The sequence below is a fragment of the Garra rufa genome, chromosome 19 (genome assembly GCF_049309525.1).
Source record: "Garra rufa chromosome 19, GarRuf1.0, whole genome shotgun sequence".
Classification (NCBI taxonomy): Eukaryota; Metazoa; Chordata; class Actinopteri; order Cypriniformes; family Cyprinidae; genus Garra; species Garra rufa.
In genome coordinates, this window is record NC_133379.1 from 23595759 (window position 1) to 23611438 (window position 15680).

Genomic DNA, 15680 nt, shown 5'->3' on the forward strand with positions numbered 1-15680 from the left:
ATGAAGTGCTTGTAATTATATTTCAGTACATCACAGAAACAACTGAAACAAAGATCTAAAAGCAGTTTAGCAGCAAACTTTGTGAAAACTAATATTTGTGTCATTCTCAAAACTTTTGGCCACGACTGTACAATTTACATTGTTAATAATTTTTCTTTGTATCGAGATCAACTATATTGCGACAGGCTGCTTTTTCAGCATGTCAAATTCCTTTTTTTCCACAGGGGCTTCTTTATGTAATAGGCTTTATTACATGTAAAACTGTAATGATAGAAAGATAGAGATAGAACGACATATAGAACTATGGATAGATATAGACAGATAGAATGATAGAACGATAGAATGATATACAGTAAAGACCAAAAGTTTGGACACACCTTCTCATTCAAAGAGTTTTCTTTATTTTCATGACTATGAAAATTGTAGATTCACACTGAAGGCATCAAAACTATGAATTAACACATGTGGAATTATATTTAATTCTATAAAATATTTAATTCTATATATACTTCTGCACAACACAACTGATGGTCCCAACCCCATTTATAAGGCAAGAAATCCCACTTAATAAACCTGACAGGGCACACCTGTGAAGTGAAAACCATTTCAGGTGACTACCTCTGAAGCTCATCAAGAGAATGCCAAGAGTGTGCAAAGCAGTAATCAAAGCAAAAGAAGAACCTAGAATATGACATCTTTTCAGTTGTTTCACACTTTTTTGTTATGTATATAATTCCACATGTGTTAATTCATAGTTTGGATGCCTTCAGTGTGAATCTACAATCTTCATAGTCATGAAAATAAAGAAAACTTTGGTTCAAAGGTGTGTCCAAACTTTTGGTCTGTACTGTAGATAGAACAATATATAGATAGATAGAATGATAGATAGATATAGATAGAACGTTAGAACGATATAGATAGAACGGTATATAAATAGATAGAATGATAGAACGATATATAAATAGATAGAACGATAGATAGATATTGATAGAATTATAGAACAATAGATAGAATGATAGAACAATAGTTAGAAAGAACGATAGATAGAAACGATAGAAAGATGGAATGATATATAGAATGATATAGATATAGACAGAAAGATAGATATAGATAGAATGATATAACTATATATAGAATTATAGATAGAATAGATAAAATGATACGATAGAATGATATAAAGAATGATAGAACGATAAATAGAAACGATAGAAAGATGGAATGATATATAGAATGATAGATAGAACGATATATAGATAGAATGATAGATAGAATAGATAGAACGATAGAACGAGTTAGATAGAACGATAGAAAGATGGAATGATATATAGAATGATAGATAGATAGAACGACAGAATGATATAGATAGAATGATATATAGACAGAACGATATAGAATGAATGATAGAACGATAGATAGAATGATATAGAATGATAGACAGAACGATAGATATAGATAGATTGATAGAACGATAGATAGAATGATATAGATAGAATGATAGACAGAATGACAGACAGAACGATAGATATAGATAGAATGATAGAACGATAGAATGATATAGATAGAATGATAGACAGAATGATAGATAGAATGATAGAATAGATAGAACGATAGAATGATATAGATAGAACGATATATAGATAGAACGATAGATATAGAATGAATGATAGAATGATAGATAGAACGATAGAATGATAGAACGATAGATAGAATGATATAGATAGAATGATAGACAGAATGATAGATAGAACGATAGAAAGATGGAATGACATACAGAATGATAGAATGATATATAGAATTATAGAACGATCGATAGATAGAACGATTGAACGATCGATAGATAGAACGATTGAACGATAGATAGATAGATAGGTAGAACGATAGATAGATAGAACGATAGAACGACAGACAGACAGATAGACAGATAGATAGATAGATAGAACGATAGAACGACAGACAGACAGACAGATAGACAGATAGATAGATAGAAACAGAAAGAGACAGATGGACAGACAGACAGACAGATAGATAGAAACAGAAAGAGACAGATGGACAGACAGACAGATGGACAGACAGATAGATAGATAGATAGATAGATAGATAGATAGATAGATAGATAGATAGATAGATAGATAGATAGATAGATAGATAGATAGATAGATAGACAGACAGACAGACAGACAGACAGACAGGGGGTCAACACAACCAAAGGAGCCCAATCAGTAAATAAACTGACATTTTAATAGTTAAAAATGCTTTATCAGAAAATTACCAAACATTAAATTACTTTGTAAATGATGTTAATAAGTATTACAATCTGTATAACATAAATAAATTTTTCCATTTCAACATATAGACATGCTAAACCAGTGTAAAATGAAATACAGCAGAACCATTACGTGAACAACTGCATTTTTGTGAGCACAAACTAGAACTAATAACTAAGACAAACTTTACAACTTTAACACTGTCAGAAGTATTTTCCTGTTTTTGATTGTACTTCATTAATAAGAAAAAAAAATCCATTATATTACACTCAACAAATATATTCAGTATAAGCTGAAATGTCTAAAGCGCACTTTTAGTTTCATCGTTTTAAAAAAAACGCCACAAAACTGACAGTACATTAGTATAATAAAATACATTTGCAGTATATAAGAAACATTTTTGGCTCATAAAGTCAGTTCATTCAAGACGCATTTAGTTTAGATTTGGAAGAATAATGTTAAGGACATAAAATGGTTCTTTGTATTCTACTTTCCAATGAACCTTTTGAAATTGTATGGAATAACAATGAGTGCCAACTCATTTTGAAAATTGTTTCACCAAACAGATTCAGCAAATACTGAAATGAAAGATGACCTGCATCCACCAAACTTAATTCACCTTTTGGCATCACTGAAAACAAAGCCTCCACAAATGTCATTACCTTCTGCCGTTTACTATAGTAGCTACTTAACGCATATGGTGCAGGTATACTTCTCCCTTGATATAATACAAATCTATAGTTTCCTTCAGAGCCGTACCGCAACACTGATCAGAGTGTTATGAGCTCATGTCTACAGTTTTGAAATATCAGAGCCCATTAGCATTGTGGGCCACATATAAATAAAGAAATGTGTTAATACAGTCAACCACATGTACCTAGGTGGTAATAAAATCTACAATACCTTTAAGACAAAGGTGATTTTTACATCCAGAATAAACTTGAACATATGCAACAGTTAATAATCTGGTTATAATATTAAACGTTACATGTTATAACGTAAAACTATTTACATACAGTAAGAAATTTACAGTTAAAGTCATGTTTACATAAACCTTGCAGAATCTGCCAACTGTTAATTATTTTAGCAAAATGAGAGCCATCTTTTCACACTAAGGACAATTGAGGGACTATTAACTATTACAAAAGGTTAAAATGCTGACTGATGCTTCAGAAGGAAAAATTATGCATTAAGAGCTGGGGGTGAAAACTTTTGAACAGAATGAAGATGTGTAAATTTTTTCTTATTTTGCCTAAATATCATATCTTTTTTATTTAATACTGCCCTTCAGAAGCTATTAAATGCATCATGTTTCCTTCTGAAGCATCAGTGAGCGTTTGAACCTTCTGTAATAGTTGCATATGAGCCCCTCAGTTGTCCTCAATGTGAAAAGATGGATCTCAAAATCGTACAGTCATTGTTGGAGAGGATTCAAATGCACAAATATTCTGAAAAACCAAAGCATTTGTGGGAGCTGAAGGATTTTTCTAAAGAACAGCTGTGGTTCATTCAGGTAACAACACAGTATTAAGAACAGGGTAATTTTTATAAATTCAGGCATTCATTTTTCTCCTGTAGACTATATGTAAACATCTTTTATGTGAAATATCTTCTTCAGGTCAGTACTTAATAAAAAATATCATGTATTTTGTATGATCCCTGCTATTTTGGTAAAACAATGTAACATTTTGCAGATTCTGCAAGGTGTATGTAAACTTTTGACTTCAACTGTACATAAAAATGATCCCTTTTTTGCAGAAATGAATACCATGGATACCATGGACTTTGCGTTTGCCTGTTCCAGCCCCATCAGAGGAATGCCACATAATTTTCTGGGATGAGTCCGGTTCTGCCATCATATGTCGCTTGGAGCCATCCTGGTTCCACTGAGGCATACACTGCATGGACATGAAGACAAAAAGTAAAGAGTCAAATACTTCAGTTTCCATATAAAAGTAAAATACTGCTCAAACTGTATCCTTAGAAACTACACAACATGCAGTTTTAAAGAGAGCGTGTGGTTACCGTTGGAGAAGAGCGCCCCCTGAGGAAAGCTCAGCTCATGACTGTGCTCCGCTTGACAGGAATACAGGGCTTTAGCCTCTCTGTAAAAACACCAGAGATTTACACACAAGACAACTGCGGAAATTTACTTACATCAGTGAAAAAATCAACACCACACACTTATCTTTTAGCCCTTTTGGCTGTTCTTAGTACAGGAAATAGAAATTCATATTACGCAACATTTGAGTTCCTGTCATTTAAAAGAGTCTGCAAACATTTACTTGATGTTTTCACTAACCAACTGTACTTTTTATGTCACATTTTTGTGATCAATATTTTATCATTTGCAAATAATGGTAGGAAAAAGCACTAAATGATAACCACTGATGTCACACAGACTATTTTATCGATGTCCTTACTACCTTTCTGGGCCTTGAATGTGTCAGTTGCATTGCTGTCTATGGAGGGTCAGAAAGCTCTCAGATTTCATAAAAATTATCCTAATTTGTGTTCCGAAGATGAACGGGTTTGGAACAACATGAGGTATTGTCTTACTCAGCTAGACACTGCGAAGATTTCATTTTGGCCTGGAAATAAGTAATAAGAGTAAGTAAAACTTAATAATACTCTTAGTCTAACTCATTACCTTCCCGTTGTGGGTTGGGAAATCACAGGACTCTCAAAGATTGCTGCACGACAGGCCACACTGGCGAAAGAAAAAGCATGGTGCAGGTGATTCACCAACTGAGATCAGTGTAACAAACTGATTTTACATTATGACAAGATCAGTGTGAAGGTTCTTGCTTACACAGATCCCGGTCTCTGGTAGCCATTGCTGGCCGAGGAGTCAGCTTTGTACCTCAGCGTCTCTTTAGGAGGAAGCTCCGGCAGCTGGAGGGACTTGAGACTGTCTCTCTGACTTCGTGACACCAGGCTCTGAATAGAGCCGTGACAGCTTCTGAAACCTGAGCGACACCAAAAAATTGACCACATTACTGACTGACAGATATACGTCAGTCATATTTGAGGAGAAATTCAGTGCAAAACTGCCGGAAGAATGAGTTCCGCTGATGCAGTTTTTATTCACACATGCGGTTTGTTTGGTTTTACTCTAACAAAGTGCTCATGTTCCGGTATTGTACGTTGTTTTGAATAGCTAGCATCTGATAAATGCATAGCTGTAAAAATAAAATGCAAAATGTTAATTATTTAACCAAAACGCATATTATTTTTAATTTAGTACTGACCTGAATAAGATATTTCACATTAAAGACGTTTACATATAGTCCACAAGAGAAAACAACAGATGAATTTATTAAAATGACCCCATTCAAAAGTTTACATACACTTGACTCTTAATACTGTGTTGTTATCTGAATGATCCACAGCGCAGTTGTTTTGTTGTTGTTGTTGTTGTTGTTGTTGTTTGGTTTAGTGATAGCTGTTCATGAGTCCCTTGTTTGTCCTGAACAGTTAAACTGCCCGCTGTTCTTCATAAAAATCTTTCAGGTCCCACAAATTCTTTGGTTTTTCAGCATTTTTGTGTATTTGTATTTTCCTACAATGACTGTATGATTTTGAGATTCATCTTTTCACACTGAGGTCAACTGACTGACTCATAGCCAACTTTTACAGAAGGTTCAAATGCTCAAAAACAATGCAATAAGTGCCAGGGGTGTAAACTTCTGAACAGAATGAAGATATGTATAAGGATGTGTAAAAAAAATTTATATTGCCTAAATATATTTTTTCATTTAGTACTGCAGAAGATACTTAAGTTTCCAAGAAGACAAAAAAGGTTAAATTTACCCTGATATTTAAATTCAAATGCATTGCGTTTCCTTCTGAAGCATCAGTGAGTGTTTGAACCTTCTGTAATAGTTGCATATGAGTCCCTCAGTTGTCCTTAGTGTAAAAAGATGAATCTAAAAATCATACAGTCGTTGTTGCAAAGTGTTCAAAAACACAAAAATGCTGAAAAAGCACAGAATTTGTGGCGCCTGAAGGATTTTTCTGAAGAACAGTGGGCAGTTTAACTGTTCAGGACAAACAAGAGACTCATGAACAATCATCACTAAACAATTAAAACAGCTGTGGATTATTCAGGTAACAACACAGTATTAAGAATCAAGTGTATGTAAACTTTTGAACAGGTAAACGTCTTATATGTGAAATATCTGATTCAGGTCAGTGCTAAATAAAAAATAACACGTGTTTTGTATGTTCCCTCCTATTTTGATAAAATAATTAACATCTTCAAGGTGTATGCAAACTTCACACAAACCATCTTTGGTTGATAAATCATGTTGATCACTTCATTTCAGAAGGCCATGTTAAAGGCCATTAAAATACTGGAGTACTGAAATGCCCATACACTGCGTAAAAATGCAGCTAAACTTATTCGTTCTTACCCTCAGAAATGTGGAGTGAAGTGAGAGAAGAGCAGCTGGACAGACTGCGTCGTTCTTCCCGATGATCCTCCAGTGTCTCTCCTAGGGATCTCTGAAGGAGCTCTGAAGCTGGAGAGCTTCGATCACCTGGACTTGTGCTCAGCGCTTCTTCCCATTCTCCATCAGTCTTGTTGGCATCCTCTTTAGAGCTGGAATCGGGGCTGGTGGTGCAAGCGGAGCTTTTGGGCCCGTTGGAGGAGGGAGATGAAGTGGTCCAGCACAGACTCCCTGACACCTTATGTTTGTTACGTGACGGGGAGCCCGTCTTAGAGCAGCTGTTCTGCTCTGAAGAGTGGGATGAGAGAGACTCCATACTGCCCATGGGAGTGCTACTCGGACTGCTGCTGAACGTGTCACCTAATGAAGAGATGGGGTTAGGCTGATACTCTAATAGAGAGGCTAATGGCTATTTGTGACCCTGGAACACAAAACTAGTCTTGGGTAGCACGGGTATATCTGTTGCAATAGCCAAAAATACATTGCATGGGTCGAAATTATCGATTTTTATTTATGCCAAAAATCATTAGGCTAAGTAAAGATCCATGAAGATATTTTGTACATTTCGTACCATAATTATTAAAACTTAATTTTTGATTAGTAATATGCATTGCTAAGAACTTCAATTGGACAAATTCAAAGGCTCAATATTCTGATTTTATGCACCCTCAGATTCCACATATTTAAATAGTTACATCTCGGCCAAATATTGTCCCATCCTAACAAACCATACATCAGTGAAAGTCAGCTTTCAGATGATGTAAAATTGACCATTACAACTGGTTTTGTGGTCCAAGGTCACATTTTTGGAGACACTCACTGTCAGCATCAGCCAGGCACAGGGTGGGAGGATACAGGCCTCTGGATTTGCGAGACCCTGAGGACAGGCAAATGGCTTTGCTGCGACGGGCACTGGCACTGGCACGAGACTGAGAGTGAGACTGAGGCTGCGGCAGAGGGACATTAGGGTCTGGAGCTTGATGAAATATCTAAGAAAAAAAAAGACAAAAAGAGTGTTTTTGATCCAGCCAAAAAACATCAGATTGAGCATTAGACAAAGATAAAGGAGTTAAAAAGGAGGTATGCACAATATATCTCTACCATATTGGTTGTTACTGGACATACACATCGTTCTGAAGTTTGGGGTTGATTTTTTTGAAGTCTTTTATGGTCAATTAAAGCTGTGTTTATTGGATCAAAAATACAGTTATAAAAGTGATATTGTGAAATATTATTCCAATTTATAATAACGGTTTTCTATTTCTATTTATTTTTAAGTGTTATGGATTCCTATGATAGCAAAACAGAATTTTCAACAGCCATTATTGTTTTCAGTCTCACACGATCCTTCAGAAATCATTCGAATATGCTGATTTGGCGCTCAAGAAATATTTATTTTTATTATCAATGTTGAAAAAAGTTGTGCTGGAAAAGCTTTTGTGGAAACTGACAAAATGTTCAGGATTCTTTGATGAATATAAAGTTTGAAGAACAGGATTTATTTGATATAGAAATATTTTGTAACTTTGTCACTTCTGATAAATTAATTGTGTCCTTGCTGTATTAATTTCTTTCAAAAACAAATGTTTCTATATTGATTTTACATTATTTGTTTTTTTAGAATTGATATATTTATTGCTTTTATGTATTCATCTATTCATTTTTACCTCTGGTAGCATATAATGTTCACTTAAAAAAAAAGTTATAATTTAGTAACAATTTAATGTAATCTTTAGCAAATCTCAAAATTAATATCTGATACTGTCCACTATGTTGTGATGCATAAATTCACTTACATATTTTAAAATGACTGATTTTAGTATTAGACATTTTTAGTTGAATTTAAACAGTTTAAACAGAATTGTCTATTTATTTGTTATTGGCCGTGACATAAATTAAATATCATCCAAAGCTGTAATATTGGTGCATCCCTGTTGAAAAGCCTTGTAAGGATATTCAGATAAGAAATTATCATCTTTTATTTAAAGGATTAGTTCACTCAATAATTACAATTTTCTGCTAATTTACTGACCCCCCATGTCATCCAAGATGTCTTTCCTTCTTTAGTCGAAAAGAATTTAAGTTTTTGAGGAAAACATTCAAGGATTTTTCTTCATATAGTGGACTTCAATGGAAGCCAACGGATTGAAGGTCCAGATTGCAGTTTCCATGCAGCTTCAAAAGGCTCTACACGATCCCAGACAAGGAATAAGGGTCTTACCTAGTGAAATGATCAGTCATTTTCTTAAAAAAAAAAAAAAAAAAAAAAAAAAAAAAAAAGTATATACTTTTTTTTTTACCACAAATGCCCATCTTGCAACTCTGCGATGTCTACTAATCACGTTGGAAAAGTCCCGCGTGGTTTATTTTTGTGTTATTTTGGTGTACTTTGGTTGAAAAAGGTAGGCTAGGGTGAAAAACTCCATCTCAGTTCTTCTAAATTGTCTGAAATTGATGCTTTACCTTTTTTGTAAAGGGTGTTTGACTTTCTTTGCATGTTCGCTTGGTAAAAGTTGAGCTAGTGCAAGACTACCATTTGTGGTTAAAAAGTATATAACATTTTTTTTTAGAAAATGACAGATCGTTTCACTAGATAAGACCCTTATCTTATGGGATCGTGTAGAGCCCTGTGAAGCTGCATTGACAATGTAATTTGGACCTTCAACCTGCTGGCTCCCACTGAAATCCACTATATGGAGAAAAATCCTGAAATGTTTTCCTCAAAAACCTGCACAAATTTCTTTTCAACTGAAAAAAAGAAAGACATGAACATCTTGGATGACATAGGGGTGAGTAAATTGTCAGGGAATTTTGATTTTGGAGTAAACTAATCCTTGTTCCTCTATCAACATGCTTGCTTAATCACCTTGTCGTAGTTTTCTATGAGGATCTCTACCACAATATTCTGAAACTTGATGTTCATCATGGCAGCAACTGTCTCTTCTTGAGAGCGCATGAGTGTTGGTCCGAAAATCACACCCAGGTTAGACACGGTCATCAGATTCTTCTGACTATGTGTGGAAACCCTGTCAAAAACAGCAGAAACACAGTTTCACAAACACCCTGTTTAGCATCACCTTGTGGAATTTCAAGTGCACTCATGAGCAAATGTACTAGACGTGCAGTTTCTAAGTTTCAGAGTGACGTACACGTGTAGATGTTTTATCAGAATATCCAGCATCTCTTTATTCTTGTCGGGGAGCTTGTGGACGAGAGCGTGAACGGCGCAGACCCTGTAGTTCTGATCATCAGACTCTAGAAATAAAAACAAAACACAGACATCCAATCATTAAATAAACAAGTCACAGACAGACATGGTGATGAGTAGTTAAAAGAGCAAAGAACATCCTAGAACTCACTGACTGCCATGATGAAGTCTTTGTGGAGTCTGTAGCTCATGAGGGGTTCTGCCAAACACCTGTAGAGAACAAAATAGCTTTTTGCATTTTTTCCTTGATAACATGCCATTTTAAAAATGAAAGATTATGGGGATTATTTACAAACCTGAGGTAATTCTTCAAGCCGCTGGTGATGGTCTTGTTATCCCAGGTGTCTGGGTCAAGGTCCAAATCTGCAGGAGCTTTGGCCGCTGGAAGGGCCAAATGAACTTGTATTAAATGGAATTTAGCTTCAAACACACATCTGCTAAAGGTTACTGTAAATAATGTGTATTTCTAACAGATTACAAATTACTTTTTAAACAACACAATACAATTACTATATTAAACTCTTCATGTACATAAGTTTACTGTACCAAATACTGAGGTCATCAGTCGCTGGACTTTAGAGTTAACTCCACCTATTCTGTACAGCCCCATTGTGTTAATGCCTAAAGGAAAAATACATTTTTTATATTATAAGCACAAAATAAATGGAATGAAGAGATAAAAATATTCTGTCAGTATACCAAAATGTCTAATTCATTAATAAATTAATACACCAGCTGTATACAAGATAAATATACCACCAGTCAAAAGATTTTCCTGTTTTTTAAAGAAGTCTCTCCTGCTGAGCAAGCTTGCATTTATTTGATCCAAAGTACAGCAAAAACAGTACAATTCTGAATTATGTTTACCATTTAAAATAACTGTTTTCTAGTTATTTCTATATTTTAAAATGTAATTTATTTCTGTGATTTCAAAGCTGAATTAGCATCCTTACTCAAGTCACATGATCCTTTAGAAATTATTCTAATATTCTGATTTGCTGACTTTTTTCAGGTTTCTTTGATGAACAGAAAGTTCAGAAAAACAGCATTTATCTGAAATATAAATCTTTTGTAACATTATAAATGTCTTTAGCATCATCATATGTGACCCTGGACCACCAGTCATAAGTCGCTGGGGTATATTTGTAGCAATAGCCAAAAATATGGGTCAAAATTATCAATTTTTGTTTTATGCAAAAAAAAAACCCCAAAAATAGGATATAAGTTCCATGAAGACATTCTGTAAATATTTAAAAACTTTTTGATAAGTAATATGCATTGCTAAGAACTTCATTTGGACAACTTTAAAGGCGATTTTCTTAATATTAAGATTTTTTTGCACCCTCAGATTCCAGATTTTCAGATAGTTGTCTCTCGGCCAAATATTGTCCTATCACAATAAACAAAAATTGACCCTTATGACTGGTTTTGTGGTCCAGGGTCACATATTATAATGATTTCTGAAGGATCATGTGACACTGAAGACTGAAATAATGATGCAAAACTTAGCTTTGATCACAGGAATAAAACACATTTTAAATATAATAGAAAATGGTTATTTTAAATAGTAAAAATCATTTAAAATTGTATTGTTTTTGCCATATTTTGGATCAAATAAATGTAGGCTAGGTAAGCAGAAAAGACTTAAATCTTACTGTTCAAAAACTTTTGACTGGTAGTGTACATTATTTATCATTACTGAATGAATTTAATTTTGTTACTGCAATGAAACTCATACTTTTGTTCAGAGATACACCATTATTTAAAAGTTTGGTGTCAGTAAGATTTTTTTCTGAAAAAATTCTCTTATGTTCATTAAGGCTGCATTTATTTGATCAAAATAAAAGTGAAAACATCAATATTAACATATTGTGAAAAACATAATATTATATTATATCATAACATTTTAAAGGGCTTTACTGTCACTTTTAATCAATTTAATTTGTTATTGTTGAATAAAAGTATACATTTTTTTCAAAAAATAATCTTATTGTCCCTAAATTTTTGAATGGTAATGCACAAAATCGCACATAAATGTACATAAGTCATAATATGTCATATACTGCATCAAAAAAGGTTAAGGTAAAGGTTAAAGCAGAGACTCACCTCTTGTTTCCACAAGCTCTATACACTTCCTTACAAAATTGAAGCCTGCTTCATTTAGGAATGCTGTGGGCACATAGAGTTTATATGTTATAAATACGAGGCCAATTCAGGCAAACTATTTTTGTCTTATGAATTAACATGCACATGGCCAAATGAAACCGTTCATCTCACTGTATACATCTGAATGACAATTAAATAGATGAACTTACTTTCCTCTTTCTTGCTGAGAAGTGCTGGAAGGGTGTAAATCTAGAAGAAATCGGCATGTGTTTATACCAAACCAAAGATGAATGCCATTTAAAGCATATACATTAATGCATTATATTGCATAATCCGTATCTCTCCATGGAAAATAAATTATAGGGACGAATATACAAAACCCAATTTATAGTTTCACAATATAAACATACATGCACTAATAATCCTTTGTATATAAGAAAACTCAGAAACTCAGCTAAATAGTAACAGCGTAATGAGGGTCAAATGAGTTGAAGACAATCAACTACAGCTGACAGAATGAGAGTCAAAACAAAGAGTCATTAGCGAAGTGTAAATTCTCAGCTGTCATCTTTTTCCTGTCCATGTGTACACTATCCACTGCCTGGAGTTCAAAGAGCCTGTATAATAACAATTACGTGTCTAAAATGCAAAAAGGGAGACAGTGGTCTAAAGAAAAAAAAAGGAATGGTTTAAATGGGTTTCCCTGTCTGTCATTGGTCAGCAAAATAGATACTCCCAATTTGTGCCAATGATTGAGCCAAGAAAATGTATTGGCACCCTTCATTGTCTCTTACAGGATTTCAAGAAGTCATAAAGTTACTCTACTATAAATCAACATATGTTAATCAAACCGAGAGCAGAGTCTCATTTAAACTGGGTGTTAGTTCTTACCGGCTCTTTTCCATCCATGGCCTCCATCCACAATCGTCTGTTGGATTCAGAGAGAGCTTGAAGGGTGATGATACCATGCCTGAGAGACACACAGATACATGTTAACTCTCAACTACTAGTGGAATTAGTTTTGCAATTGATTTCTTCTATTTATCTGTTTATAACCAAGATTTTTATAAATCAAGCTCTAAGCATCATGCCTACGAATAATGAGATGTTTCCAAAGCCTGCAAACCAAATCCATATGCTGCAGACAATGTAGCCCGAAAGGAAACTGATTTATGTGAGCAGTATTATGAAGCAGTTTTTCCTTCAATGCAATTCCTCAACTCTGCCACGGCATAAGAAAGCACATTTTACCTTAGTTTAAAGGGCCAGATACCACAGAATGAAACAAACACACATCTTTTTTTGAGTTAACATAACTAGCTGTACTCAAAACTAGTCATACAGTGTTAGTTTGAATAACAAACCATGGCTTGTATGAACTTACAGATAGTTTAAATGCTCACTGATGCTTCAGAAGGAAACTCAATGCATTAAGAGCTGGGGGTGAAAACTTTATCTTGATCTTTAAATTCAAAAAGTTTTCACCCCCTGCCTCTTAAGGCATTGTTTTTCCTTCTGAAGCATCAGTGAGTGTTTGAACCTTCTGTATTAGTTGCATTTGAGTCCCTCAGTTGTCCTCAGTGTGAAAAGATAGATCTCAAAAGCATACAGTCATAGTTGGAAAGAGTTCAAATATACAAAAATGCTGAAAAACCAAAGAATGTGGGACCTGAAGGACTTTTCTGATAAACAGCGGGCAGTTTAACTGTTCAGGACAGACAAGGGACTCATAAACAACTATCACTAAACAACAACAACAACAAAAAAGCTGAGGATCATTCAACACAGTATTAAGAATCAAGTGTATGTAAACTTTTGAGTGGGGTAATTTTTATAAATTACTATTTATAAAAACTATTACTTTCCTTTGTGGATTATATGTAAACGTCTTTTATGTGAAAGTACTAAATAAAAAATAACACCCATTTTGTATGATTCCTCTTATTTTGGTAAAATATTTAACATTTGGCAGATTCTGCAAGGTGTATGTTAACTTTTGACCTCAAATGTACATCTTAGCAACTGGTGAGTAAATTTTCAGTAATTTCAATGAATCAGTCAAAAATAACTCAAAAGCTAAGGTGCAGTTACTGAATTAACAACAACGTTTGGTTTTTGTAAATAGTGATAGAAAAAAACAACTATAAAATACCACAAAAATGTTTTAGTATGTTTAGAGAACTGTTATGTAGCATTAAAAAGTAACTTAAACACTCCACATTCAGGAGAAGGGAGCTTGTGTTTATTAAAAGTGATTTTATTATTATTAGAACACATCAGCAGTTTAGGATAAAAGTGCAACATACCGATGAACTTTATAGAAACATTGCAGATAACTGAACAGAAGCCCTTCACAGGGGTTACCTCTTCAGTTATTAGGAGAGAAGAGAAGAAATGGAAAAAAGGAGAGTGTTGAAAATGACAGACTGAAGAAAGAACTAAACACAGCATAGTTCTTGTCTCCTGCAGCTCTCAAATTCCTCTCAATGTCATGCGTGCCATTGTGTGAACCCACCTTTCCACCACCTCAATGTCAAAGCAGAATCGCTTGTCAATAGAGTCAGTCCTCCGTCTGATGCAGGATTTCAGCTTAAACATCTCAGGGGGACTCATGATCAGTCCATTCTAGGCAATACAAAAAACAAAACAAAAGACAGGATTAGTTCATTTCTAGAATAAAAAATTCCTGATAATTTATTCACCTCCCATTTCATCCAAGATGTTCATGCCCTTCTTTCTTCAGTTGCAAAGAAATTAAAGTTTTTGAGGAAAACATTCCAGGATTTTTCTCCATATAGTACACTTCAATGGGGATCAACAATTTGAAGGTGCAAATTGCAGTTTAATTGCAGCTTCAAAGGGCTCTACAAATAAGTGTCTTATCTAGCAAAACGATTGGTCATTTTCTTAAAAAATCTAAAATGTATGTACTTTTTAACCACGAATGCTCATCTTGCACCCATACTTAGTTAGTACTTTGGTTAAAAAATGTAGGGTAGGGAATTTTTTTTTCATCAGACTCATCTCATTTCTCCTCTAACTTTTTTGGTAAAGAATGTTTGACTTTCTTTGCACGTTCGCTTTGTACTGGGTCAGTACTTCTGCCTATGTCACGTGTGACCTTTCCAAAATGATTACGTAATGCATGAAATCAAGCTAGTCAAAGATGATAAAGTATATCACTTTTATTTATTTTTAGAAAATGACCAAAAGTTTCGCTAGAAAAGACCCTTATTCCTCGCTGATTCCCACTGAAGTCCACTACATGAAAAAAAAAAAAAAACCTGGAATGTTTTCCTCAAAAATCTTAATTTCTTTGCGACAGAAGAAAGATATGCACATCTTGGATGGCATGGGGGTGAGTAAATGATCAGGAAATTTTGATTCTAGATATAAACTACATGGTAATGCTGAACATATGATACCTGTTTGCCTCCAGACTTGAATTCAGAGTTGCTCATCGTAAACATTTTGGTCCCTTTCTCATACGTGCAATAATGTCGACTCCATGTGCACCCCAAGGGTCCTTCAACAGTAAACAGGTGATCATCAGTGCATATGAACTGTTTGAGTAAATAAGAATGTATATATGTATGTGAGCAGAAAACCTAGAAGAGAGAGTTACACGGATATAGTACAACATTAGATTTA

At 34.3% G+C, this 15680-nt stretch overlaps 1 protein-coding gene across 2 annotated transcripts in view; it reads right to left on the minus strand.

Moving 5' to 3' along the window:
• Positions 1–2240: 2240 nt before the first annotated feature.
• Positions 2241–15680, minus strand: part of arhgap42a (Rho GTPase activating protein 42a) — a 32803-nt gene continuing 19363 nt past the window's right edge. The window contains exons 9-25 of one of the 2 annotated variants that reach the window (XM_073824098.1): positions 15455–15555; positions 14545–14654; positions 14336–14395; positions 12921–12999; positions 12239–12278; positions 12030–12092; positions 10470–10544; positions 10220–10304; positions 10075–10133; positions 9865–9970; positions 9582–9741; positions 7536–7704; positions 6680–7075; positions 5077–5233; positions 4915–4974; positions 4290–4369; positions 2241–4162 (exon numbers count right to left, since the gene is read on the minus strand). In XM_073824098.1, coding sequence (XP_073680199.1) covers positions 4074–4162; positions 4290–4369; positions 4915–4974; positions 5077–5233; positions 6680–7075; positions 7536–7704; positions 9582–9741; positions 9865–9970; positions 10075–10133; positions 10220–10304; positions 10470–10544; positions 12030–12092; positions 12239–12278; positions 12921–12999; positions 14336–14395; positions 14545–14654; positions 15455–15555 — 1889 coding nt within the window. In that variant the 3' untranslated portion in view covers positions 2241–4073. The remainder of the gene's footprint in view (positions 4163–4289; positions 4370–4914; positions 4975–5076; positions 5234–6679; positions 7076–7535; positions 7705–9581; positions 9742–9864; positions 9971–10074; positions 10134–10219; positions 10305–10469; positions 10545–12029; positions 12093–12238; positions 12279–12920; positions 13000–14335; positions 14396–14544; positions 14655–15454; positions 15556–15680) is intronic. The other variant, XM_073824099.1, reaches the window with a different exon arrangement.